A 26,643-nucleotide genomic window follows, 5' to 3' on the forward strand; every position below is an offset into this window, starting at 1 on the left:
AAGTCCTCCAGAGAATGGCTGGGTGACTGGGGTAGGATTTGGGGAGAAGCTGTGGCCTGGGTCTTCCGCTCCTGCGGAGGTCAGAGGCTTTGTATAGGCATCTGTGTCTGTGATCAGATCTCCTCTGTTGTAGCTTCCCATCTGCAGCTGGGAGAAGAGCTGTGCTCAGGGGGGTCTCCACAACCCCTGGGATCAGGTGGTTGACCTCAGGGCCTCTGGGCTCAGGGTCTGGATGGAACAGCCAAAGGTATCAGGGTGGTTGTAGAGAAAATGGAGACATGATGGCATCCCTCCATCTGTCAGGTGGCGGAAATGAGGGGGTGAAGGTAGCAGGTGATATCCAGGAGAGAACGCTTTGGTGGTGGATAAGACCCAGAGCCAGTCTCTGCTGTCTGGTTTTGTCACTGGGGGCCGGAATAGAGCCATCTGGTGATGGGCATGGGACATCCTGGGTTGAAGGAGTAGCAGGTCACCCCTAGTTTTTATTCAAGAGGCGATTAGGTAGTCCTACACAGTAATCCTTCAGAGGTTGAAGAGTTATAAGGAGTGGAAATGGGCCTCAGAGAAGACCTCAATGAAGACAAAATGTTTGGGTTCAGATTCACCACGGATAACATCTAGGGGACACTGCCCAGCCTTCTCAGACCCAAGGCTTTTATACTGGTGTCCGGTGGTGGAGCATGAACAACCTGGCACTCCTCGATCACCCAGACACTACATGGTGCCCGTAAATCCTGTATCTCGCTCCTGGTTTCCCAAGAGGACGACAATCTTGGATTGTTTATCTCCGGGAATGGTGGTTTGGGAGCTTGGTAGAGGTTTTGTGTGGCCGTACCAGGTTCAGGGAATCTCACCTACCTCATCTGAATCCTCTGGCTTCCCACCCTGGGGCATGTCTCGGAGAACCCACAGACATGGAGATACACTTGCAGTCCAGAGCCTTCTGTGTGTTCTGAGGTACCTGTGAGCTGTGGGGCTTTGGCCGTTTCCCAGTGCTCACCCGTGGGGTGGGGGTACAAGATCTGCCTCTTCACTAGGAGACCACCACATCACTGTGTTGGACTGTCAGAGGCTGTTCACTCTACGTTGTCTACTACAGAGGCACACAGATGGATGTGTGGGACAGCCTCTGTAACATGGAGCAGAGTGTGTGTGTGTGTGGGGAGGGGTCCCTTTCGGGTGGGATTCTGGAGGACTGTGGACTAGAGCACTGGCTAGTTTCATGTAACTTGACACAAGCTAGACTCGTCTGAAAGGAGGAATCTCAATTGAGAAAAAAAAAATGCTTCCATAAGATCAGACTGTAAGACATTTTCCTAGTTATTGACTGATGGGGGAGGGTCCAGCTCACTGTGGATAGTATCATCCTGGGCTCTGGTGGTCCTAGATTTTTATAAGAAAGCAGGCTGAGGGGTTGGGAATTTAGCTCAGTGGTAGAGCGCTTGCCTAGGAAGCACAAGGCCCTGGGTTCGATCCCCAGCTCTGAAAAAAAAGAACCAAAAAAAAAAAAAAAAAAAGCACCCCTGCATAGCCTCTGCATCAGCTCCTGACTCTAGGCACCAGCCCTTCTTGAGTTCCTGTCCCGACTTCCTCTGGCCATGGACTACAATGTGGAAGTGCAACCCAAATCAACCCTCACTTCCTTGAGTTGCTTTTGGTCATGGTGTTTCTTCACCACAACAGTAATCCAAACTCTTAAGTCGAGAACCAGAGAGAGCTGTTGGTAGGTGTTCGGGGCCAGGTGTTCTCTAGCCTGGTCCACACAGTTCACTGGAACAGGGTGTGTTCCAGGTGTGGGCAGGACAGGGCAATGAGGAAAACCAGCCCAGGGCTGGGGTGCCAGCCCAACCTAGGAGGGTGGCGATCAATTCAGCTGGATGGGAGCAGTCATGTGTGGTTAGTTTTAACGGTCAGTGGGCAGGGATCGGGGGAGGAAGTAGCACAGATCAAAGAATCTCGAGGAGCTTGATTTCCTGTGTTCCTCTGGAGTTCCTTAGTCCTCTTTGGAGCCTAGGTCTATAGTAGGCCCCCAGCCCAAGGCTTATTGATACTGAGCCCATGACCTCAGCCGGTGGCTGTGGTTAAAAGCCCGACACACCACCCTGTAGTCCTCCTCGCAGCTCCCATCGTCATCTGCAGATGGAAAATAAGTCTGCTCTGCCTGGTCCCTCTCAGGGGACGGTTAGAGAGGCCCACGGCCTGCTCGAGGTTGATAAGAAGCCCAGCTTCACCCTTAGAAGATAAAGCTCCTGTTCCTAGGGCCTTCGGTGCTCAAGAGTGTGGAGCGTAAAGGCTGAGGAACCGCGGTGAGCAGTGGTAGTGGGGCTATCCCTGACGTGGTGTCTGGGAAGTGACTAAACCTTCTAGGGGAGGGTCCTGCGAGAGGGGTGTGTTGGGAGGTGGGTCAAAAGATCAAGTTCCCAGTTCCCTGAGGGGTTCCTATTTCAGACTGTCTATCAGAAAACTCGAGGTAAGCACCAAGGTGTTGGCAGTGACCTGGGAGACAGAAATACTTCCAGAGGGTATATATACCATATATATATACACACACACACACACACACACACACACACACACACACACACACACACACACACACACACACGGCTGGGAGAACATGCTAGTTTCCTTATCTGAAGCTGAGGCTCTGGACTTTGGTGCTTTCCAGCACCACACCCCATGTGTATTTGACATGCCCCATCTGCTCAGTCAGAGAAACTGCATTCTCTCTCACTTTTAGTTTTAGCTGGGGCTCATGAGAGTGTGTGAGGAGGTCCGAAGTCCATGGGGCTCCTGGCCTGCAGTGTCTTGATTAAGAAAATGGAACCTCTCCCGGGATGGGAGTCGTCACCCTGGAGCTGGGCAGACAACACCTTCAGGCTGGTGAGTTCTTGAGCCCTTTACAGCCTCTTAGCTCTGTCCTTCCAGCTTGACTCCAGCCACAGATCACCCCCCCCAGCATTTCCTGTCCCTCTGCTCTGTCTGGGTAGCTAGCTCATGGAGGCTGTTTGTTGCTGAATCTCCAACAGATCTCTGGAGATAACAGAGCAATCTGAGGTTGGGAGGCTACAGGCAGACCGGGCCTCTGCTCCCACTGTCCCCCCACTGGACTCCACTCACAGACATCAGCTATGGCTCTCTTTCAAGGGAAGGTGGTGGTGCCATGGGGATAGTAGCTCTTGGTAGACCCTGGACAGCCCTTGGCAGACCCTAGGCTGTCTTGGACAGGCCCTGTAGCCAGAGGCCAACCTTATGCAGCTCCGTTCCTGAGGATAAGCACCTTCATTCAGTGGAGCTAGAGATCAGGGTAAGCTAGCAGGAGCAGGTTAGCCAGAGCGTCTAACCTGTTTGCTCAAGTAGGATACACTAACTATCAGTGAGCCACCCCACACCCCCCAACCAGCCCTCAACCCCACTCCTGCCTCAGGATTCTGAAGAGCCTGTTCCCAGCCCCAGCTAACCTTGCTGCCTCTCAGGCTGAAGGAACACAATGAAGGCAGACCTGGGCCCCAGCCCCTCCTCCGGAGACACTGCAGTTGTAGGCTGATACTTCCTCATTGCCAGGAGCAGAGCAGCAGAGTGTGAACTGAGGGCCTGGGCCAGCCTGGGGGAGGGAGCCACAGAGATGGAGGGAGTCCTCTCCTGCAGCACTCATCTGCTCTCCCAGGTGCCGTGTGTCTTCCTTTTGAACTTGCTGCAGTGTATCTCTGCCCAGCCCTTGTGCAGACAGGAGGAGTTTTCTGTTGGGGATGAGTGCTGCCCCATGTGCAATCCAGGTAGGAGCTCCCAGGAGGCAGTGCTATACCAGGGAGGAACTCCTGTCCTGAGTCTCTGGGCCTCTGGGTCCTCGGTCCAATGGCTATACAGGGTCCAGTTCAGGGACAGTCAGTCCCTGGCAGCCTGCAGTCAGTCGGCAGCATCTGGGATCTTTGAAGTTGTACTGCCCGGGGTGGGCCTAGGGGATAGGGAAGGTTCTGTGTCAGTATAACCAGAGGCTGAGACTGAAAGTGGGCTGGGGTCAGAGCCAGTTCCGAGTGATTTAAAAGGCCCTACCACCAGCTTCTGAATTACTTATTCATAGAGGGAGCACAGAAGGCATACGGGCCAACAAGTCCTGTGGGACCTTAGTTGCGGCTGGTGCTGTACTTGTTGGACCCACATGAGGGTTCAGGGACGGCTTCTGTAGGTTACCCCCCCCCAACCCTGCTGAGGAACTGTGGGTCCTGGCTGCAGGTTACCATGTGAAGCAGGTCTGCAGTGAGCATACAGGCACAGTGTGTGCCCCCTGTCCCCCACAGACCTATACCGCCCATGCGAATGGCCTGAGCAAGTGTCTGCCCTGCGGAGTCTGTGATCCAGGTAGGAGCTCCTGAGGAGGTGGGGCGCGCTGGAGGACTTGAACTCAGGCCTTGGTTCTAGAAGGGGGTAACTTACTGAGCTGCAGGCTGACCTCCCTACTATTGTCAGCAGGTCCTCAGGGTGTCTGCCCTCACTCTTGTCACAGAGACTCCACTGTCTGCTGCTTTCTCTCCCCTTCTGTCTGGTTCATGTGGGTGATGAGAGGCTCTTTCCTGCCTCAGTTTCCCTGCCCATGAAAGAGCTCCTACATGGGGTGGGACATCACTGGGGATTGATGTAGTCATTATATATATATATTTCCCTTCATATGAAGAAACCCAGGAAAGCCTCACTTGTAGAATGATGGCTGCCTGGACCTGGGGTAGACTCAGATGGGGACACAGGTCCCAGCATGTTTGAAACTGTAAGGCCAGTGCTTCTGTTCCCACCACAGCCCTACAGTCTCCAGACACTAGCCTTTGTTGACTCTGGATTTATTATAGCGCATGCGGTTGGCATCACGCTCCCCACAAGGATGACCCCGTGCTTACTTGTAGTGCGTGAAGAGGGTTGAACTCACCCCTACCGAGGATGACCACAGTGTGCAAACGGAGACGCCCTCACCCTTATAGAAGGAACCTCTGTACTCAACACACAGACCCTCACCTGGTCAGCCTCACTCCTACAGAGTGACTCTGTACCTATTCGCACAATTCCCATAAACAGTCGGCTCAGACCCAGAGGCAGAAGACTGCCGATTTCCATTGACGAGGATTTTAAGTCACCACGGCACTCTGCTGGGTGGCAGAGCCTTACCAACTCCACACTTCCAGGGTTGTGGGCACGTGGATTGGGAGTCCTACTTCCCGGAGTAGGAGAAAACAGAGGCAAGGACGATTCAGACTTGGTCAAAACCCAGGTTCTGAACCTTGAACTACTCTGTGATCCCATCGGTCCTAGACCACGCCCCCTGCTCAGAGCCATTGAGCTATGTCTGGCTCCCCCTGTAGGACAAACCTGGTACCACATGTGCAGGTGGTGGGTAGCTTCTGGCAAGTGAAGCTGTGCAGAATCGGACCCAGGTACATTGGGACGGCTGGAGGATGGGTGCTTCCCCAAATCCCTCGCTGGTGCTCCCATGGCCTTGTCTCTGACGGCAGACATGGGCCTGCTGACCTGGCAGGAGTGCTCCAGCTGGAAGGACACTGTGTGCAGATGCATCTCAGGTTACTTCTGTGACAACCAGGATGGGGGCGCCTGTTACACATGCTTGCCTCACGCTGCCTGCCCTCCAGGACAGAGGGTACAGAAGAGAGGTGAGCTGGCCGACTGAAGGCTCTTTTCTGAGGCCACCCTTGTTCCAGTGAACCTGGGGTCTAGAAAACCTCCAGTTTAAGGATTTCAGAAGGAATGGAACAGAAATCTTGGCCAACCCTAGGGCACCCACCCCAGACCAGTCCTAGTGGCATGAGAGGAGAGTGCTATAGGTTCCCAGGAGGGAGGGTGAGACAGCAGAAGGTTGGGGAGGGGAGAGGGGGACACAGGGGGACAAGGAAAAGCAGGACTCAGAGAATCTGGAAGATTCAGAAAGAAAAGGTTTTCTGGTGAGAGGCAGGAAGAGGACAGAGGGCGGAGGAGGGAAGGGGAGCTGGAGCAGCACCATTGGCTCCTACTTCTGGTCTAACCTCGGCTATCCAGCCTCAGGTCTAACCTTGGCTATCCTGCCTCAGCTCAGATGCTTTGAAGGGAACCCCACTTGTAAACTGTGCCCAACCCCACTACTCACCTAGATGTGATTGTGAGGGCTGCCTTCGCCTTCTCTCTGGCATCCGGCTGGGCTTCCCTAAGGGTTTGTGGGATAAAGGACCCCTGGGTTATTACATCAGGCCCTTTCCATGTCCAGGATGTCCTAAAACTACCCAGCCCCTTGTCACAGTCTCCTGGTGCCATCTACTGCTGCAGCTCCCCCTAGCAGCCACAGGGCATTATGTGTTGGAAGGTTCCAGAACAGACAGCTCCCAAGCCCCACCCCAGGGAAGGCCAGGTCTCTGCAAGCCTGAACCCAGTACTCCTCTACACTTCCCAGGTACTTACAGCCATGACACTGTATGTGCTGACTGCCTGTCAGGAACCTTCTCACTTGGCGGGACTCAGGAGGAATGCCTGCCCTGGACCAAGTAGGTGACTAACACTCTGGAGAAGGAACTACTCTCTTCCCCTGGGAGATGAGTAGCCAAACCCAGCTGAGCTGCATCCCAGGTGGGCAGAGCAATATGGAGCCTCAGCTAGGACGCCACAGGCTGTGGTCAGTTCCCACTCTATGATTGTAGGATCAATGTGGGAATTCCATGCACTTCTATTGTGCGTGTGTAGTGTGTGTCTGTGTGTCTGTGTGTGTTTGTATGTATGTCTGTGTCTGTGTGTATAGTGTGTGTCTATGTGTGTATGTTTGTGTGTGTGTTTGTGTGTGTGTCTATGTGTGTATGTTTGTGTGTGTGTGTAGTGTGTGTCTATGTGTGTGTGTTTGTGTGTGTGTGTTTGTGTGTGTAGTGTGTGTCTGTGTGTGTAGCGTGTTTCTGTGTGTTCGTGTGTGTGTAGTGTGTGTTTGTGTGTGTGTTTGTGTGTGTGTGTAGTGTGTGTCTGTGTGTGTAGTGTGTGTCTGTGTGTGTTTGTGTGCATGTCTGTGTGTGTAGTGTGTGTCTGTGTGTGTTTGTGTGCATGTCTGTGTGTGTAGTGTGTGTTTGTGTGTCTGTGTGTGTGTGTGCACACGTACATGCGTGCTGGTTGTAAGATGTCTTAGTCAGGGTTTCCATGGCTGTGAAGAGACACTGTGACCACAGCAATTCTTATAGAGGAAGACATTTAATGGGGGCTAGCTTACAGTTCAGAGTATAAGCCCATTATTGTCATGGTGGGAAGTGTGGTGGCATGTAGGCAGACATAGTTTTAGAGATGCAGCTGGGAGTTCTACATCTGGGTTAGCGGGCAGCAGAAGGAGAGAGTGGCACTGGGTCTGGCTTGAGCATCTGAAACCCCAAAGCCCTGGGACCCACTTCCTCCAAAAGCCCACACCTACTCTGATGAGGTGGCGTTCCCAACAGTGTGGCTCCCTATGAGCCTATGGGGGCCATTTTCATTCAAACCGCCACCATGATGTTCTCAGGGGAGGACCCTTCTCCACCTGAGCCGGGATTCTTCTCAATGTGGATCTCAGACCCTAGAGCTAACTGGGAACTCGGGATCTCTGACGATAGCTGGGCTTCCTTGGGTGATGCCTAGGAAAGAGCATCTTCCCATTAGGCTTCCCTAGGGAAGGGCATCAGTTTATCTTCTCTACCCCATCTCTCTTCACTGAGGTCAGTTCAGTCCCCAGCTTTGTCCCTAGCACCCCTCCTTCCTCCTCCTCCTCTTCCTCCTCTTCCTCTTCTTCCCCCTCCTCCTCTTCCTCCTCTGTTTTGCTTCCATTTCTACCCTGCTTCTCCCCCCACCCCCCGTTTTCCCATAAAGGGCTTGAAAGCCGTAACAGACCTGGGTGCTATCTCAGAGCTGTTGTACCAGCTGAAAGGCTCTGAGCTGCATGGACCCTGCCTCGTTCCCCGACATTGTCCAGTCTGCCGACCTATCCCCTACAGCATAGGTTTCCCACCATGTCCCATGGCTGCTCTCTCCTAGGTGCGGTACCTTTCAACGGGAAGTAAAACATGGGACCAGCAGCACAGACACCACCTGCTCCTTCCAGGACGTCTACATCGTTGTGTTCACCCTTTTGGGATTTCTGATAGTGGGAGTTGTGATAGTGGGGCCAGCTGTATTCTTCTGCAAGCAAAGACGGCGGCATACCAGTGAGCAACGACCCACCCTTCCAGGGCTCAGGACTCCAGGAGTGGTCCCAGGGTCTTTGTGGAATCTGGATCTACAATGGCTAGTGGTAGAGCCCTTCCTCAGAGCCCAGCTGTCAGGTGGCCTCTCCAGGACCCTCCGTTCTCCCCTCCCTCCCTCCCTCGCTCTCTCTTCTTTCCTTCCACTGTCCAGTCTCTGCTGTGTCCAGTTCTGGGCTCTAGAGATCAGCTTGTAGACCAAATCAGGCCCGGGAAGCTCTGGGTCATGCTTCAGGGAATCAAAAAACAAACGAACAAACATACAAAAAACAAACAAACAAACAAACAAAAATGGTCAGGCAGGCCACTCTCTCAACAGTGAGGAAGCATACCATTGTGCACTCACCCCTGCATGCTCCCAGTCCAGGCCACCATTGCAGGTGGATCAGGTAGCCTATCCCCCTTTCTGCCCAAGTTAAGTCCCCGCTCATGGGAGTGAGTAGGTTCCCCCAACTCTGCAAAGAGGGTGAGTGATTGACTTTGGCCTCCAGGAAGGTGGGTAGGGATCTGTTCTTTCACCCAGTGGGCCTCCTGTGAGTCTTGACACATGCCCAAAGCTCGTTTCTTCTTCTCTTAGAGACGGTCAGACTCTGGAGGTAGATCCCACAGCTGGAAGCCCAGAATGTGGGTTCTCCATTGCTGTGTGCCCCTCTTCCCTCTTGCTTCAGCCTCTCCCATGACTTGATGTCCTTGTGTTACAGGCCCAGTGGCTAGTGAGCTGGAGGCTTTCCAGGTATCATTGCTGGGGGGGGGTGTTTGGGTTGGGGAGGAGGTTCCAACTGGTTGAAGGACCCAACTCCAGGGTCTACATCTGAGCCTTACAGGTCCCCGAGAACCATGCAGTCCCCAGCTCGGTGCCTGAGAGGCAGGAGTTCACCCTGTGTTTCTTTAGCAGCGGGAGCAACAAGAGGACACCATCAGGTTTCCAGTCATCGAGGTTGGTCCTCCTGTGACTGAGGAGGAGGCAGCCTTCAACTGCATGAATTCGGGGTGATGAGACACCTTGGAGACCCTGACGGGAAGCTTCCATATGCCAGGGGGGCACGGCAGATGCCCTGGGCTGCTACAGCATCACATGGAAGGGGAGATGTTGCCATGGCCCAGGGTGTAGCAGTTGCTTTGTCCTTCTTAGTGTTAAATGGGATCATCTGCGCCCATGCAAACGATCCAAAGTCTGTATCAATGACAGTTACCACAGACCCCATGCCCTACTTCCCAAATCTTCCAGACAGCCTGTCTAAACCCTAGGCCTTTGACCGTCCTGGAAATGTTAAAGGCTGCTCATCCAGAGGGCTGCTGAGCACTGCCTTCTGGGGCCGGGGTGCTTGCGATGAGACAAGAATACGGCATTGGTGGATTTTATTTTGAAGTTTCTGGGGCTGGAATCTTGCCCATACCAGGCAAGTGTTTTATTCCTGAGCTACATTCCCAAGACTCTTTCCGTTTTTTATCTTGAGGCAAAGTCACACGGAATTGTCTGGGCCAACCATGGACTCCTTCTGTATCTTGGGCAAGCCTCAAACTTGACGCTTCTACCTCTGCTCTTCAAGTAACACTGTGATGACCTGCGTGGTCCTCCAGACAGGGCGGGTCAATGCCTTCTATTTTCTTTGTGTGTGTGTGTGTGTGTGTGTGTGTGTGTGTGTGTGTGTGTGTGTGTGTATGCACACACGCGTACCTGTTACCCCCTTTTCCCACCGGACCTAGCCCCAGAGAGTTTTCTGCGGGCCCCAGAGAACTAAGTTTTACTCCCTCAGACACAAGTCTGCTGAGGGATTGATTAATCACTGACTCCACACCTCTCCTCAGTGTACCTGACCTGTCAAAGCTGGTCTTCAGTACTTGTTCCTTAGTAGCTAGCCATCTTGAGCCAGCCCGAGGCTCATCAATTCAGCTAGATCAGCCTACCACTGAGCCTTGGGCATCCCCTTGGCTCTGTCTTCTCAGCGCTGGGTTTAAGGCACAGAGCACTATGCCAAACTTCTAAAGTGGATTCTGGGGATGAGCCCAGTTTCAAGAACGCAGGTCTTTCCTCATGCTGTGGAACACCATTCTTAGTGACCAAACCATTCCCTTGGCTTCAGAATGAATGTCTAAGTTATTTTCTACTTGTCATAGGAAATAAATATTTTTGTTACACACCCCGTCTCTATCGTGTGTCTTATCAAACACCTGTCTGTCCTGTAAGAGTAACAGTGGCTGCTCCAAGGTGACTATGTTCTCTTGCCACCTAGTCACTTGGCGAGGGTTCTCCACTGGTGGAAGGTGTAGTCACCCTCGCTGATGTGTCGGCAACCACTGGGTTTTTTCATCCTGCTTGGCGATCGATCTCATCGCTGCCATATTTTCTGGCCCCCCACATTTCCATGGGCATCTTCTCCAATAGGAACCTTTGAACACGGAGCATCGGTTCACAGGAGTGACTGCCAGGCAAGCCGGGTGCTGTGTTCCAGGCTCATCTGTCCCCCTGCCTGAGTCCTGGCATCTCCCGAGAACTGTTTGCATTTATAAAGAACAATGTTCAGAGGTCGAGACGGTGGCTAATTGCGCTCGCTCTGAGGCGTGCAGCGGACAACTTTGATCGTCAGCTTGGCTGAGTTCAGAAGTGCCCGTGAGGGAGCAGGCTCAGGTGCCCTTGTGGAGCATCTCCAGGGATGGTTGGCTGAGGGGAAAGTCCCGTCCTGAGCATGGGATATGCCCAGATGGAAGGAGAGCGGGAAAGAGGCTCTCCTATGTGCACACCAACATTCCCTTTCTGCTCCCTGGCTGCTGTGAGCGGAGCAACCCTGCTCTACCACACAGATCTATACAAGCTTCTGCCGTACCACAGGCCCAGAAGCAGTGAAGCCAGTGGCCATAAACACTGCTGAAACAGTGAGCTGAAACACAGCCTTCCTCCTTGAATTGCTCCCCTGATCTCCTGAGGTGTTTGCCACAGCAATGGAAAGCTTCATTAGGCTACACGTTATACCTCTGTGTATCTTAGTCACTGTTGTGTTGTTGTGAAGAGATACCATGAACAAGACTACACACACACACACACACACACACACACACACACACACACACACTCTTAATTGGGGGCTGGCTTACAGTTTCAGAGGTTGTCATCTTGACAGGAAGCAGACAGGTGTGGTACTGGAGTAATAGTTGAGAACTTTATATTCTCATCTACAGATAGGTGGTGGTCTCTCTCTCTCTCTCTCTCTCTCTCTCTCTCTCTCATGCACACACCACACACCACACACACACAAACACACACACACACACACACACACACACACACACACACACACAGAGCAGGGAGAACTGGTCCCGATGTGGGCTTTTGAAACCTCACCCCCCCGCGATACACCTCTTCCAGTAAGGCCACACCTCCTAATCCTTCCCAAACAGTTCCACTAACTGGGGACTAAGCATCCAAACAGATGACCTTATGGGGCCATTCTCACTCAAACCACCATAATCTCTATCTTTCTCATCTGTTTGTATCATCCATCCGTCTTCTCTCTTCACCATCTGTCTTTTCTTATCTTCCACGTGTCTGTCTTCTTTACTCCATGTAACCTTGCTATTCACCCACTCTTTAGCCCATGGAACAGGGAGAGAAACTTGTATGTTAATGCTAGTGGTTGAGGAAGTTGAGTTAGGAGGCAGAGGTGGGAAGGTTGTACTCATGCTTGATGTTTGCTGTTTCCGGCAGATTATAATTAGACTGTGGAACAAGTCTGCATTCACGACTCACAAAGAGGACATCAGCACATGAAGCTGTCATCATGAACAGGGTCTCCAGTAACACAGAGGGCTCTGACCACCAAGGAACCACACCAACTTTGGGTATGCGTTCACATGAATGGATGCAGCTTGGCCTGATGCAGCCTTCCTGAGTCTTAACCACACAGCGGCTGCTGACCTATCTGGTCTGTTTTCTTCACAGAGTCTCCTAGCAAACTACAAGAGGCAAAACCATTAGTGAGTGGCATGAAACATTATGTGGAGACTCTTTGCTATCAGCACCCAGAACGTGCTTGATACCCCTGGTGTCAGCTTGAGACAATTCAGGCAAACCAGTCTTGACTGACATCACTTTTTCCTGGTTACTTTCTAAGCCCTTCATTCTGATTAAATTGCAGGGGTCAGTTTTCTGCCACCCAACCCCATGCTTTGCCTGTAAGTCCCCAGTAAAATGCCCATTGTATTGTTCTAGATCTGCCAGCCTCTGGCTTTGCTCTGATTACATCTAGGGCCGAGTCTTCAAACACAAGGCTCAGGTTGCCTTGGAAGAGCGCCCGATAACGGAGCTGTGAATTTAAAATTAGACGCTAGAATTACTGGGAGATGGCGGAGTGGTTGTTAAACAAGATTTGGGCACAGTGGGCCTGAGAGCTGCTCTTCTTGGTGCTCACAGAATGGGTGGGCATTTCAGGAGCAGAGACACAGCAGGGCCCGAGACACTGCCACCTTCTCTGCCAGTGCAGAACCCTCTTCTCTCTATTCTGGTCTCCTATAGCAGCACAGGGCATACATGTTCAACCAAGTACAGGCAGAGGTCACATCCACCCAAATAAATGGACGCCTGGGGCCAGCTGCACGACACCGTGTTCCTACTGTTCCTTGAGAGGGCTCTAAGAGTATAGAGGACCCTGGGGCTGCCCAGTCTGGATCAGCACTGGAGCCAAGGCTCACCAGAACCAGTACCTTCAAGCCACACTGACTCAAGTTACACAAGAGGTGCAGCGGGGGACCCGGAGGGCATCCTGTTCCTTGTAGCCGGCTGCCCACAATAGATGCCTGTCCTGAACGTGGTTTCATTCTGACAGTCTGACCTCTGGAGCTTCTCTTAATCCTTCCGGGAGGAGCCAACTCCTAGGTCCAGGAACTGGTGACCTGGGAGTTTGTAATTTACATTCAGACGAGCCAATCTGGAGCCCAGCAGTGGGAGCTACTGTTCTCAGTGCTTGGCTCAAACACCTGACAGGAAACCATGTAAGGAAGAAGGGGTTATTTTGGTTCCTGGTTTCAGGTCCGTCGTGGTGGGAAAGACAGGTGTGTGAGTTGGCCGGGTCACCTTGCGTCCACGGCGAGGAAGTTCAGTGCTAGGTGAGGATGCTCAGCTTCCTTTCTGCGCTTTTGTTCGTTCAAGACCCTCGCCCTCGGAGGGTCGCCCTCACTTTAGGCTGGGTCTACCCACCTCAACCCAGTTCCATTGGGGGGTGATTCTAAATCTCATCGAGTTAATAATCAGTGTTAACCATTGCACTGCTGGACTTAGAGCCGCAGCCCGTGCCCGATAAGCTCAGTTTGGACTCCGGCCCCGAGGAGGCAATATAACAGGGTTAATTTTTAATTTTTGAAAAGCGAAACTGCCAGCTCGCATCACGGCAGTTAATCTGCATCACGAGCCACAGGACAAGGCTGCACTGTCTCTTCAGTGGGTTGGTTAGAGCAGCCGGGCAACATTAGGCTGCCTGCCATGCTGGGTTTCCAGACCAGCTTCATGTATTGTGTGATTCCCCTCCCCCACCCCCCAGAGATGCAAGCGAATGCCTAATCGCCCCCATATTGGGTGCTGAAGACCTTTGCCCTCCAGGTCCCACCCCAGGGGCTTCTGAGGTGTGGACTTCAGAAGTGTCCTGGGAATGAGGTGCAGCCCCAGAAGCTGCAGGGATGGGCTAAGTGGTGGCGGGTTTGAAGGAAAGCGCCAAGGTTCATCTGAGGCCCAGGAAGTGATAAGGGCTGGACTCACTAGAACAGAGTCTGCAGATGGCCACACTGGGAAAGAGGACAGATATCTAGTGACCCCGGCAAGTCCATCTTTCTGAGCAGAAGTTGAGGTTAAAACAGAGGCAGAGGCATGCATATTCCAGCAGTCCTGGGTAAGGCGTGGTCCCACCCATCACCCACCGCCTCTCCTGTGAAGTGGGCTGATGAATGGAAAGTCTCTTTTCAGGAGAGCAGCTTCTCTTCTTGCTGGCCTATGCTTTAGGCTTTCTCCTCTCATGGGGTGAGAATTCTGAGGTGATTTCAGTCCCCTGGGGTCCACTGCTTCAATAGTCTGAGAGTTGGTGAGAGGAACAATACGAGTCTTTAGAATATCTTCTTCCCTGCCGGTTAGTCACACCACCTAGAGGTGTCCTCTGAGGCCTTTATACCCCAGACCAATGGTCCCTAGGGCTCCAGAGCTAAGATTGGCCCTTACAGCTCAGAGTCTGTAAAGCCAGCTCCATCAATCAACCCTCATCCTGTCTTCAGTTTGTGACCCTCAGAGTTCATGCCTCTCAACCCAGATTGGTCCCTGTACCTCAGAGTCTGGGAAACTGTCCTCTGTGCAGCCCAAGCCTAGGCCCGCTCAATGACCTTGACTGGCCTTTCCCATGGAAACTACACGAAGGCTCTCACCTGTAGGGACTCTGCTTCTTCTGCTCGCTGATCAGCCCTGGGACTTCCCCGGGTGGCCTTGTGCGGCATGGGCGGGGCGGGGGTGGGGGGAGCTGTAACAAGCCTGCTTCTCTGTGGTGGTTTCCCTGACCGGCACCCTTGCCAGCCTGCACCGTGGTAATGCCCGCAATGCGAGACAGGCACAGGACAAGGCTGTCCAGTGGATGGCCAGAGAGACAGAACAACCTTAGGCCACAGGGCTGGGTTTTCAGCCTAGCTGCTCTTCTTCATGTACTGTGTGGCTTTTGCTTAGAAAACATGAGTGAGGGGCTGGAGAGATGGCTCAGTGGTTAAGAGCACTGACTGCTCTTCCAGAGGTCCTGAGTTCAATTCCCAGCAACCACATGGTGGCTCACAACCATCTCTAATGAGATCTGATGTTCTCTTCTGATGTGTCAGAAGACAGTGACTGTGTACTCATATATAATAAATAAATAAATCTGAAAAGAGAAGGAGGAGGAAGAGGAGGAGGAAAAAGAAGAGGAGAAGGAAGAGGAGAAGGAAGAGGAGGAAGAGGAGGAGGAGGAAGAGGAGGAGAAAAGGAAGCCAGATTCTATTTGTGAAAGGCTTTACTTAAAAAAAAAAAAAAAAAAAAAAAAAAAAGGGGTGAAACAGGGGATTTGGCTCAGCGGTAGAGCGCTTGCCTAGCACGCGCAAAGCCCTGGGTTCCGTCCCCAGCTCCGGGGGAAAAAAAAAGAAGGAAAGAAAGAAAGAAAGAAAGAAAGAAAGAAAGAAAGAAAGAAAGAAAGAAAGAAAGAAAGAAAAGAAAAGAAAACATGAGGAAACGTCTAGTTACCCCAGATAGGGCACTGAAGATAAAACAAAAAGCAAAATGAACCTGATACTACCTGGGTCTAGCTTAGAGAAGCAGATGGAAGTCTCTCCTCTCAGCTGCTAGGATCCCTAACCCTGGATCTCAGGGCTGTGTGTGAAGCAGTTGGGGCCAGGCTGAAGCCCCTTGGTACCAGGTTTCCGCTCCAGGCAGCCCCTGCTTCCTGTGCCCTTCAGGTCCTCCCTGTTGCGAGGCCTCTGAAGAGGCTGCCTTGGAAACATTCTAGGGGTGTGGTGTGGTCCACAGAAGCTGGTGGGAATGGGTTGAGGCGCCGGCACCCGGTGTAGAAGGGCAGCACAGAGGCAGGAGGGAAGGAAAGTGGTCTGGGAATGGGTGAGGGCAGGACTTAACCAAAGTGCGTGCAGCATCTGCAGAGCACCATGGGTAACAGCTCCAGAGACTGTGCCTGTGCAGGAGGCTGACTCTCGGTTTGTTCCTAGCCCCTGTACCAAGCAACTCGGCTGTTTAGGCAGCACCTCAGCAGAGTACCTCAGCCCACTCAGTCAAGGTGATTACCATGGCGGTGGTAGCTCAGCGCCAGCCCTGAGGATTTAGGGGACTATAAAGCAAGGGGGAAATGGTTGGGTACACGAGGCTGAAGGGGAAACACTCGGGATGGTGCTGTGGGTTTCAAGCTCCCCATTCCGTTCCAGAGTTTCCCTTGTAATTCTCCCGTAAGGAGCCTCATCATCCTATGTGAGGACATTTATACATGAGAGACTGTGCGCAGGAAGCAGGGCTTCTAGTAAGCACGCTCACACACACACACACACACACACACACACACACACACACACACACACACACACACACAAACAGGGTTCACAAGCAAACTGGGTACAATAGGCTAAATGACAGCCAGGAAGTGCCCCAGGCAGTGCAATAGGAACTGGGAGGAAGAGAGGGTTTTGCTGCAGTGGATGGATAACTTAGCTAGAAAAGGGGGCCAGAATTTTTGCTACTCCTCCCCAGGCATAAAGAAATCAGAATTTGGACGACCAGGAAGGGTATAAGTGAGTGAGAAGCAAGGTGTTTGTAGCCTGAAGTGTCTTTTCCCGACTTCATTTTGTCATAAATACAGGGAAAGGGGCTGGAGAGATGGCTCAGCGGTCAAGAGCACCCGACTGCTCTTCCAGAGGTCATGAGTTCAATTCCCAGCAACCACATGGTGGCTCACAACCATCTGTAAAGAGATCTGATGCCCTCTTCTGGTGTATCTGAAGACAGTTACAGTGTACTTATATACAATAAACAAATAAATCTTTAAAAAAAAAAATACAGGGAAAGGGGCAGGGCTGGCCAGCTGGCCCAGTGGGGAAAAGACTCTGGCTGTCAAGCGGGTGGCCTGAGCTTAATCCCTGGAACCCACATGATGTAAGGCAAAAACCAACCCCTGCAAGTTGTCCTGTGATCTCTGCATGTGTGCTGTGGCCTGTGCTCACATGTACACAGACACACATGCTCACCTGTACATGTGTACACAGATATACATGCTCCTATGTACACAGACACATGCTCCCATGTACACAGACACACATGCTCCCATATACACAGACACACATGCTCCCATGTACACAGACACACATGCTCCCATATACACAGACACATAAACTCACATGTACACAGACATACATGTTCCCATGTACACAGACACATGGTCACCTGTACACAGACTCACATGCTCCCATGTACACAGATACACAGCTTACCTGTACACATGTACACAGACACATGCTCACATGTATACACATAGATACTCACATGTACAGAGACACACATGCTCACATGTGCACAGACACACATGTTCACATGTACACATACTCATATAAATGTAATACTCCTGCAAGTTGTCCTGTGATCTCTGCATGTGTGCTGTGGCCTGTGCTCACACGTACACAGACCACACACTCATGCACAAAATAAATGTAAGGGAAAATTTTTAAATAGGGAAAAAGACTGAAAAAGGGCCAAACGTAATAGCTAAGCAAGTCTTTCAGCACCACACTCACGTCCAGTCTGGTGTAGCCCTGGTTCTGTGAGGCAGCGTGCACAGACCTGACTGGCAGGTGAGAAGACCAAAGTGTGTTAGCACCTAGGTTGGACGGAGGGCCAGGGTTGTCCGTGCCTGTTCTGGGATGGCTGGGAGTCTCAGGAGCAGGGTGTAGAGCCCGAGGAGGCTTCTAGTGTTCCTGAGGTGCTATAGTACTTCAGGGAGCTGGGCGTCACCAGGGCTAACCTTCACACAGACTCTGATCATCTCTCATGGAAGATTCTGGGCGTTTCAGAGGCTCCAGGATGGGTGGTCACAGCTAGGGCTCATCTGCTAAGGATAAGAAGAGAAACCAGCTAAGCAGGCATCATGGGAAGAGGGGGCAAAGTGCCCCTGAAAGGAGATCCAGCAGCTGGTAGCTCCTGCCTGGGCAGATGGAAACATTACCCTGGCTGGCATTACTGATACCACAGTGCCTAGTCCCACCCAGCCCCACCCCAACTGCATCTCTACTGTACAAACACCCTTATCAGCAGAGAGGGGTGCAGGTGCTCAGTCCCTTGTCCTGCTCCGTGATGCCAGAAGCCACAACCATCCTGGTGCTGCCAACACTGTTCCTGAACAAGGGCCATGGCAGGGGCCTTCTCAGTGGGGCTGGCTTCCCCAAGCCCTTCTCCCTCAGGGACAGGGCAGTGCAGGAGGCCCTGAGAAAGCTCTAGAGAAAATCTAGCTGTGCAGAGACTTTTACTCCATGGAAGGTTAAAGGGGAGTGGCTCACCCCTCCCTGGGCATTGCCCCAGAGCAACTACCGCAAGCACTTAGCTAGAACCACACAACCACACAGTGTTTAAAACATGGCTGTGGGGGTTGGGGATTTAGCTCAGTGGTAGAGCCCTTGCCTAGGAAGCGCAAGGCCCTGGGTTCGGTCCCCAGCTCCAAAAAAAAGAACAAAAAAAAAAAAAAAACATGGCTGTGGAAAGCCCACCCAGACCCCGGGGTTCAGCCTCAAGCCAGTGCTCCTTTCATTAGTAATCCTTGTGGGCAAAGATCATGGCTTCATGACACGGGTGTAACAGTGCTCACTTTAAGATCCCCCTGGCCTCAGCTGCCTTAAATATGAACACTGTTTTCTGCTGTACACACACCTTCCTTGGATTGCTCCATCATGTCCAAATTCTTGGAGAACAGCCCTGTGGTTGCAGGGTTAACAAGGCTGCCCGTGGCTTATCCTGGTGGCTTATCTGGTACTGGGTTCACCGAGGCAGCGAAGAGGTATGGAGTCAGCGATGGGTTGGTCGGGGCCGAAGCTCCTTTACCTTTGGTGATTCTCCTCTCAGTGATTGCATGACCAAAGGCTGCTTACTTTTTGGCAGTTTTCTGTCTTTAATTCTTTGCTATTCTGTGGTCAAAAGCCTCTGACTTCTGGTAATTTGACTCCAAGCTGATAGCAGCAGGGGATTTAAGAAAAAAAAAAAGACCCAGTGGTTTCTCTCTGGGTCAAGGGTCCCTGCTGGCTAGAGGAGAAACTTGGAATTTGTAAAATCTTTGTGAGTCAGAGAAAAAGAAGGAAGAGAATTCAAGGACACACACACACACACACACACACACACACGTACAGATGCACACACATGCACACACAGACACATATGCACACACACAAATACAAACAGAGATGGACACACAAACACATGCAAACACATACACGCATGCACATACACAGACAGACATGCAAACACACATGCACACACACACAAACACACACAGAGATAGACATACAGACATACACACACAGATAGACACACAGACATACACATACAGACACACACAAACACACACAGAGACACACACACACAAACATATACCAACAGACACATAGACACAGACATATACACATACACAAATGCTCACACACAGACACACGTTTTGGCCAGGTCTGACCACCTGTCTCAACAAATCCATAAGTGTTCATGCATACGTCATACATATACCTACGTATGTATGTACACATGTATGTATATACATATAGAGAGTCAGACATATACATTTGGTGGATGGGGCTGAGCCCCAAATATCACACACCTTATTCCTCTTCTCAGCCTCTATTATATTTTCTTCGACAAAAGTTCTTTAGAAAATTATCTCATAGATAAAATGTTACACAAAGGGGTTGCTACGGAAGGGTGTCCACAGTTAAGCTCGAAGCAGTCATATCTGATGAACGGGAAGGACCCGTTGCCCCAGTTTGGGCACAGGGAGGTATCGCCCAGGCCTCTAGTTACTTCTGGTTATTTTAATTTCTGGCTAATTGAGTTTGGAGTCATGTGGAACCCCTGATGGGACCAGGAGCTGAATTACGAAGTTTCAGAAGTTTTGAAAACTTTGAAAGTTTCATGCTCTGATATGCCAGGCACTTTGGCGGCCAGCGAAAAGGATTGACGGACCGCTAAAGCAAAGAACTCCGGTTGTTAAATGTTATCTTGTTTTTGTTTTGACTTTATGCCTCGTGGATCTGGTCTACATCTATGTGTTCTGATTTGGGGCTGTATTGCACCGCCACATACATGGTCCCTATAAGACAGGTGTTGCCTGTGACGTCTTACTTCCTGGCCAGGTCTAGCTGATGGTAAGGCTGAGCCATGGGATCTGTGTTGACCTCTGACCTGACAGTACTGTTATGCAGCTGTGGCTCCAACAAATGGAAGAACCTGTGACTTCTGCGTCTGTGAATCTTGCTGTCTATTTTGCACGTGTGTCGATGGACGTGGCCACACTGCGTGCTTATTTCTGGCTGGTCTTGATGATGTGAGCTTACTGTGATGGTTCTTTCTCCTGCTGCCAGGTGTCTGGGTTTAGAATTGAACTCTGGGCTTTCTGGATGTAATGTAATAGAAATTGAAATGTCATTCAGTTAACATTGAAGTTATTTTAAGCTGTGTTACTTTATTGCTGGCTCTGAAATTTGGGTTATGGTTCACCCTTTCTCAGACACAGGTATGTCTGGGGTTGGAAATGAAAGGGATTATTGTTTTTTTTTGATATGGTTAAAAAACCCTATAATATCTATGACAGAAGGTTAACTTAAACTCGTAAGTCACCGCTGGTAATTAAAAGTCTGTGCTTAGATAAGCTTAAACCATATGGAATAATTTTGTCCTGGGACACAAATCAAACATGGCTGGTCACCATCTTGGCTCTGGGCTGAAGTAGATGGAGTCGTGGTTTCATCGCCATCTTGACTAAGGGCAGCCATCTCTGCTATGACTTGGCATCGGATCCCATTACAGATGGTTGTGAGCCACCTTGTGGTTGCTGGGAATTGAACTCAGGACCACTGGAAGAGCAGTCAGTGCTCTTAACCGCTGAGCCATCTTTCCAGCCCCTTCTTTCACCTTCTAAGCAACCTGAGATTTTTGGTGGTTCAAGATTTGATGGTGCTCTGAGTGTTTGCTACTTAGTCACAAGAATTTTTGAATTTTCTTTGGTTGTCTTCTAAATATAGACTTAGAGATGTCTTTCATCAAGCTAAAACATCTCCGTCTCTGTCAAATCTATATATCTGGCTTTCTAGACAAAAAACAAAAAAACAAAAACAAAAAAAACCCAAACAAAACAAAACAAAAAACCCCCCAAAAAAACCAAAAAACAAAACAAACCAAAACAAACAAACAAAAAACCCCACCTTTTAAACCTGAAGCTATATTTCCTAAGTAGCCACAAAGGCTCAAGTCTACTTTTAGGGGATGGTTTTGTGCACTGTGTACTCAGATGCTGATTGCTGTGTCCAGAGATCTGGTTGCAGTACAGACATTGGCATTGTCGAGCATCTCCTGTCTCAGCGTTGTATAAAATTCTTTCCTGTTGGGGTTGGGGATTTAGCTCAGTGGTAGAGCGCTTGCCTAGCAAGCGCAAGGCCCTGGGTTTGGTCCCCAGCTCCGAAAAAAAGAAAAAAAAATTCTTTCTTGTCATCTCTGGCTGGTTAATAAAGATCTGATCAGCCAATAGTTGGGCGGAAGAAGAAGAGGGTTTTCCGATCCAGTGCGGGTGTCCTGGCAGGAGGAGGAGAGAAGTCTCCCCGAGGAGAGCACAGATGGACTAAGAGCAGCCAGAGACTAAGATGGCTAAGCTAGGCTGTGTGGCTGGGAAGTTGCTGGGAAGCAATCAGGCGAGCATGGTCGGGTTAGAACCGAGGAGGACCCTGCCCAGCAATAGTGCAAGAAGCTTTTTAATAAACATACCAGGTGTCCCTGTCCTTATTTCAGAGATAGGGCGGGCATAGAAAAGCCCCGTACTTTTATATTGATATCCAACATGCTAGGCGCAGAATCCAAACTTAGACAGAAACGCAAACTTACGAAGAACCAGGCTTAGAGTCTGAAACCTCCCGGGTGGAAGGCGGGCTCTGTGGTGGCCATAAGAGCCAAGGAAATATACAATACCCTAACGTGAGGCTTGGCGTGAACAGGCTTGGCATGAACAGGGATCAGAAGGGGCAGCTTCTCCCAAGCACTACATGGTTCTGGGGGAGGGATGAAGCACGTGCTAGAGAGGAGGGTGGCCGGTGGGTGCGGGCGCTTCCACAGTCTCCCATGAGCATGCAGCTACATGCTCGACCCACAGTGCCATGGGGGAGGCTGTGCTTTTGCCTGTACCTGGAATGCACAGAACCCAGCCAGCAAATAGCTTGCACCAGGGTGGAACCGCCTCTTCGCTGTGAGCAGAAGGGCTGGGTGGGGCTAACCACAGCTAGGTGGTGAACTGAACAGCAGAGGGAGACAGGGAGCACAGACGAACTTCTGATCAGGTAAAAATGCTTGGAATTACGCTTAAACGCTGAAGAAAATAGGACACTGGTTATTAAAACGTCATAGGCAGAGATAAATAAGTTGAAGTTTTTAAATTTAAAAAGAAGCCACGTAAAGCTGGAAAGAGTTTAGAAAAAATTAAATACAAAAAGGATAATTAAGTTTAGAAATCAGTAAGAGAAATAAACAAATACACATAAAGGATAAAAGTCCTTGAGGAAGAGAAAAAGAAATAGATAGAAATGTTTTAAAAGGTACATAGACGGGGTTGGGGATTTAGCTCAGTGGTAGAGCGCTTGCCTAGCAAGCACAAGGCCCTGGGTTCTGTCCCCAGCTCCGAAAAAAAGAAAAAAAAAAAAAAAGGTACATAGACGCTAAAGAAACTGAACACAGACAGTCATGAATACCGAGTTAAAATATAAAAGATAAAGTCTCCAAAGAAAGGAGTTAGATTAAAGAAGACAATACTTTCCATATCACAAAACAGAAAAACACTGTAGAAGATGGTTTGGACTCCATATAATTTTGTTTTGAGTGTCACCATGAAAATAATTATGCGTTCAGTAATAATTACAATTTTATAAATTCTCTTTAAGAGAGATCAAAATAAAGCAGACTTAAAAGAAGAGAAGACTGAAAACTTAGATGCTGGAACGGACATCAAAGAACAGAGAACAGAGGATTTTTCAGTCAGGATAAAGAATCTTCAAAAGAATCCAATCCGGAACCTACAACAGCAGCAAAGAAGGTAGTTTCTGATAAGAAAAATCCATAAAGGCTTGAGAAAGTAGAATGGAAAGGCATAGAGATATAATGTACTAAGTTAAAAATACAGACTGTTTAACAAAATCACCTTAGAGCAATGTCATACAATAGCTTTCATGTTCCATTTTTGTAGAATTTGAAAGTTTAAAATATGTACTCATGGGGCTGGAGAGATGGCTCGGTAGTTAAGAGCATCGACTGCTCTTCCAAAGGTCCTGAGTTCAAATCCCAGCAACCACATAGTGGCTCACAACCATCTGTAATGAGATCCGATGGCCTCTTCTGGTGTGTCTGAAGACAGCGGCAGTGTACTTGTATATAATAAAATAAATAAATCTTAAAAAAGAAAGCTAAACACCAATTTAACAAAATGTGTACATATGTTGATATATCATACTATTGATACCTGTTCAGAATTCCAGTGGGCTTCTGCCTTAAGTTCTGAAGAGGATGATTCTGAGATTGCACATTTATAGACGTAATGGCCATCTTGAAAACGTCTTTGCAGATTGGAGCAGATGATGCTCTGACATGTGTATCCATTGGGATGCAACAACGTTTTAGATCTTATGGCATAAACTATGTTACAAATATATCTTGCAATAATACAGGCCAGGCAATTGTAAAAGGTTCTAGCTACACCTTAAAGAAAATGCTCATAGAACAAAAAGGGGATATGGTTCCTCCAGAGATAGATTAAATAATGCTTTATTGATTTTAAATTTTCTAAATATCGAGACGACAGGTAGCACAGTTGCTGAAAAGCCCCGGAGTTTTGAAAGGACTGCTGACTTAAATCAGTCCACATAGGTGTTAACTGCAGAATGGACGGAAGGAAATAGGTTGCATTGGGGAAGAGGTTTTGTCTTTGTTTCATCGGGAGAAGAAAAGCTATGGATTCCATCAAAATTAATAAAGATTAGATTTGACCAGGGGAGACCTCCTGAAAATCTTGGCTGCAGACATGAAGGGGAAAAACCCAAGAACAACAACAAAACACATAACATGAACGCGGATTCCTCCGCATGGGAACTGCTCTGGGACCGGCTGGGACATGAAAGCTTTCCAGCAGGATTTCAGCTATGCAGAGTCAACAAATCCTGTTGGCTGCAGAGACCTCGGGTCTTATCATGCCATGCTTTCAAATGGCATAAGTGAAATTTATATTACACTTGAGAGATAGAGTTTTAAACTAGCTCAAAACTCAGCAACAAGATCTGACTCAGGAAGACAGATGGTTAAAAATGCAGGAAGACTGGTGCAGACTCACTGACCCTCCGGATGTCACCGGATGTGAATAAATGAGTAACGGGTTCTGTTCTGCCCCTGTGATGTTTGTTCAAGCCCCCATTGTGCCCTACAGATAATGTTCCAGCCATTGTGCCCTGCAGATAGTATTCCAGGAAACCGGGGCCGAAGCCTAACCAGATGTGTATCAGATGCAGATGCTTCATCAACTCTAACAAACATTTACCCTAAAAGACAGGAATCAAGATCTGTTCTCAGGAGAATGAGGGCTTGACCTTTCCCCTGATTTAAACCCTAGAGTCTTAAGAACAATCCTGTGACTTTGAGAGTTTCTCCTTGTGACATTTTTTGATATTTCCTTTTGACATCCCCTCATCTCCTGGGGGCTTGTGACTTCTTCCTTTAAATAGCCCTTCTCCTAGCCACTCAGGGTCGATGCCTCTGTCTCCTGCGTGGGATACGTGTCAACCCGGAGCTCCATAATAAACCTCACCTCTGCTTATTGCATCAAGATTCACCTCTTGTGTGTCTGGGGTCCTCAACTTCCCGAGATGAGTGAGGGTCTCCCTTCGGGGATCTTTCACGCTCTGGTTATACAATCCAAACTGACTTATCAAAAAGGACAGATGCCTTACCTGCTCAAACAGAGAGCAGAGAATCACGAAGCTGAATGGTGAACACTGCATATTCTATATATATGTTGATGCACAAATGTATATCATCTTTGAAAGTTTACACATCTACAGAGCAAGAGGACCAGACACCAAAACAGATGAGCCCAGGTGTGTTGCCTGTAGCTTTGCTACCCAGCCTAAGCTCCGGGAATGGGAGGTACTACCAGCCCCCGCCCAGCTTCCCATGAATCTACGGATAAAAGACACACACACACACACACACACACACACACACACACACACACACACACACACACACACACACACGTTGCTCATTTTCAACTTGCCTTCTGACACAATTGTAGTAGTTAGCACTACTATCTCTGCAGGAAAACCGTGCCCTTATCAATATTCTTATCTCCGCACCTCTCTGCTTGCCCTAAACTTTAGTTGCTCAGTTACATCTAGTCCCTGCTAAACATTTTCAACTTCCTGCCTATAGGAGCGGCCACAGGACTCCACTCCTCCCGAGATCTCACATGGCTGCTTGGTTTTTATTTTCTCTCTGAGGCTTGGCAAAGTCTGTCTCTCTTCTCCTTGGATCTCTCCCTTGCCTTCTAGGACTCGGAAGTCCCGCCCATTTCTTCTGCCCAGCAATTGGCCCATGGCCTCTTTAATGACAGACAAAGAACCAATTGGGAGACAGGACCTTAGCATCAGACCCACCTCTACACAGGTGATCTAGCCTCACTGCCTCAAACGCTGTTTCCTCAAAAATCTGCATACAAAATACCTAGCTAGGATGATCCAGCCTCGCAGACTGTTCAGTCAGGACTCTTCAGTTACGTCCGCATGTTCACATCACACAGAGGCGGACAGCAAATGTTGCAGCGAGCTTTCCTAGGACTTGAACAATATTCCAATTTCCTTAGGGCCCCGGAACGTTACTCCAACACAACAGGAAGCAATTTTAAGACAATGATACCTCATTCCCAAGAGATACGGTGGGTGGATTTTGGTCATTTGGTGAGTGACAGATGTTTGTCATCGTTTAAGGGGATTGGTTACAATGTGTTAATGGTCTTGATCAGGGGAGAAACAAAGTATAGTAGGTTAGATTCGTAGGTTTATCTTTTTCTTTTTCTTTCCTCTAAAATCTTTCTCTTATGTTAGGGGAAAAGAGTGGAGAAGGGATGAAAAGAAAGGAAGGAATATAGGAATAATAGTATAAAAATGTAGTTTACTGAATCTACTTTTAAACTAAAAAGCATCAACAAGTCAAATATTTTCACATAACTTGATTTTTCATCCAGAAGGGTGGGGATGAGATTTGATTAACAGCCTAGTGATCTGCAGGGCCAGGCCACATCAAGCTCCTACAACCAGAACCAGCAGTGTACATGACCCTTACATAGTCCGTAATAGCCAGGGCCTCCCCGTAGCTCCCACAGCCAGAGCTGGAGGGGACTCTAGCCTACATGACCTCTGTGTTATTTGTATGACCAAGACCATGCCAGATCCTTCCCTGGGGTCTTAAACTAACACAGAAAGCCCATCTCCAGAACATATCTTCTTGGAAGAAATGACAAGTACTTTGAGTTATAACCAGACTGTAATATAAATTTCACCTATGTCATTTGAATGGATGGCATGATAAGACCTGAGGACCCTGTAGAGACACTCATGTTCCAGTTGGTCTCGAGCGGTTCCCATGCAGAGGAATTGGTGTTCATGCTAT

The 26,643-nt window shown here is 49.5% G+C and overlaps 1 protein-coding gene and 1 long non-coding RNA gene across 2 annotated transcripts; both read left to right on the forward strand.

Annotated features, from left to right (window-relative positions):
* Positions 1–2,000: 2,000 nt before the first annotated feature.
* Positions 2,001–9,309, forward strand: Tnfrsf14 (TNF receptor superfamily member 14). Its single transcript, XM_032893543.1, has 9 exons — positions 2,001–2,306; positions 2,741–2,883; positions 3,668–3,776; positions 4,234–4,359; positions 5,499–5,654; positions 6,425–6,515; positions 8,011–8,180; positions 8,918–8,949; positions 9,112–9,309. Exons 2-9 carry the CDS (start codon positions 2,785–2,787, stop codon positions 9,208–9,210), a joined length of 882 nt encoding a protein of 293 aa, XP_032749434.1. The 5' UTR covers positions 2,001–2,306; positions 2,741–2,784; the 3' UTR covers positions 9,211–9,309.
* A 2,459-nt stretch (positions 9,310–11,768) lies between these two features.
* Positions 11,769–12,424, forward strand: LOC116892078. Its single transcript, XR_004386911.1, has 2 exons — positions 11,769–12,053; positions 12,154–12,424. It is a non-coding gene; the product is annotated as an uncharacterized LOC116892078 (long non-coding RNA).
* Positions 12,425–26,643: the final 14,219 nt, after the last annotated feature.

Source organism: Rattus rattus, chromosome 1 (assembly GCF_011064425.1).
Source record: "Rattus rattus isolate New Zealand chromosome 1, Rrattus_CSIRO_v1, whole genome shotgun sequence".
NCBI lineage: Eukaryota > Metazoa > Chordata > Mammalia > Rodentia > Muridae > Rattus > Rattus rattus.

What these genes read in the sequence shown, in the direction of transcription:
- Tnfrsf14 (XM_032893543.1), top strand. Translation starts at nt 2,785, where the DNA reads ATGGGGCTCCTGGCCTGCAGTGTCTTGATTAAGAAAATGGAACCTCTC. An exon ending in CTGCCCCATGTGCAATCCAG is followed by an intron (nt 3,777 to 4,233) that starts GTAGGAGCTCCC and finishes TCCTGGCTGCAG; the next exon opens with GTTACCATGTGAAGCAGGTC. An exon ending in CTGCGGAGTCTGTGATCCAG is followed by an intron (nt 4,360 to 5,498) that starts GTAGGAGCTCCT and finishes CTCTGACGGCAG; the next exon opens with ACATGGGCCTGCTGACCTGG.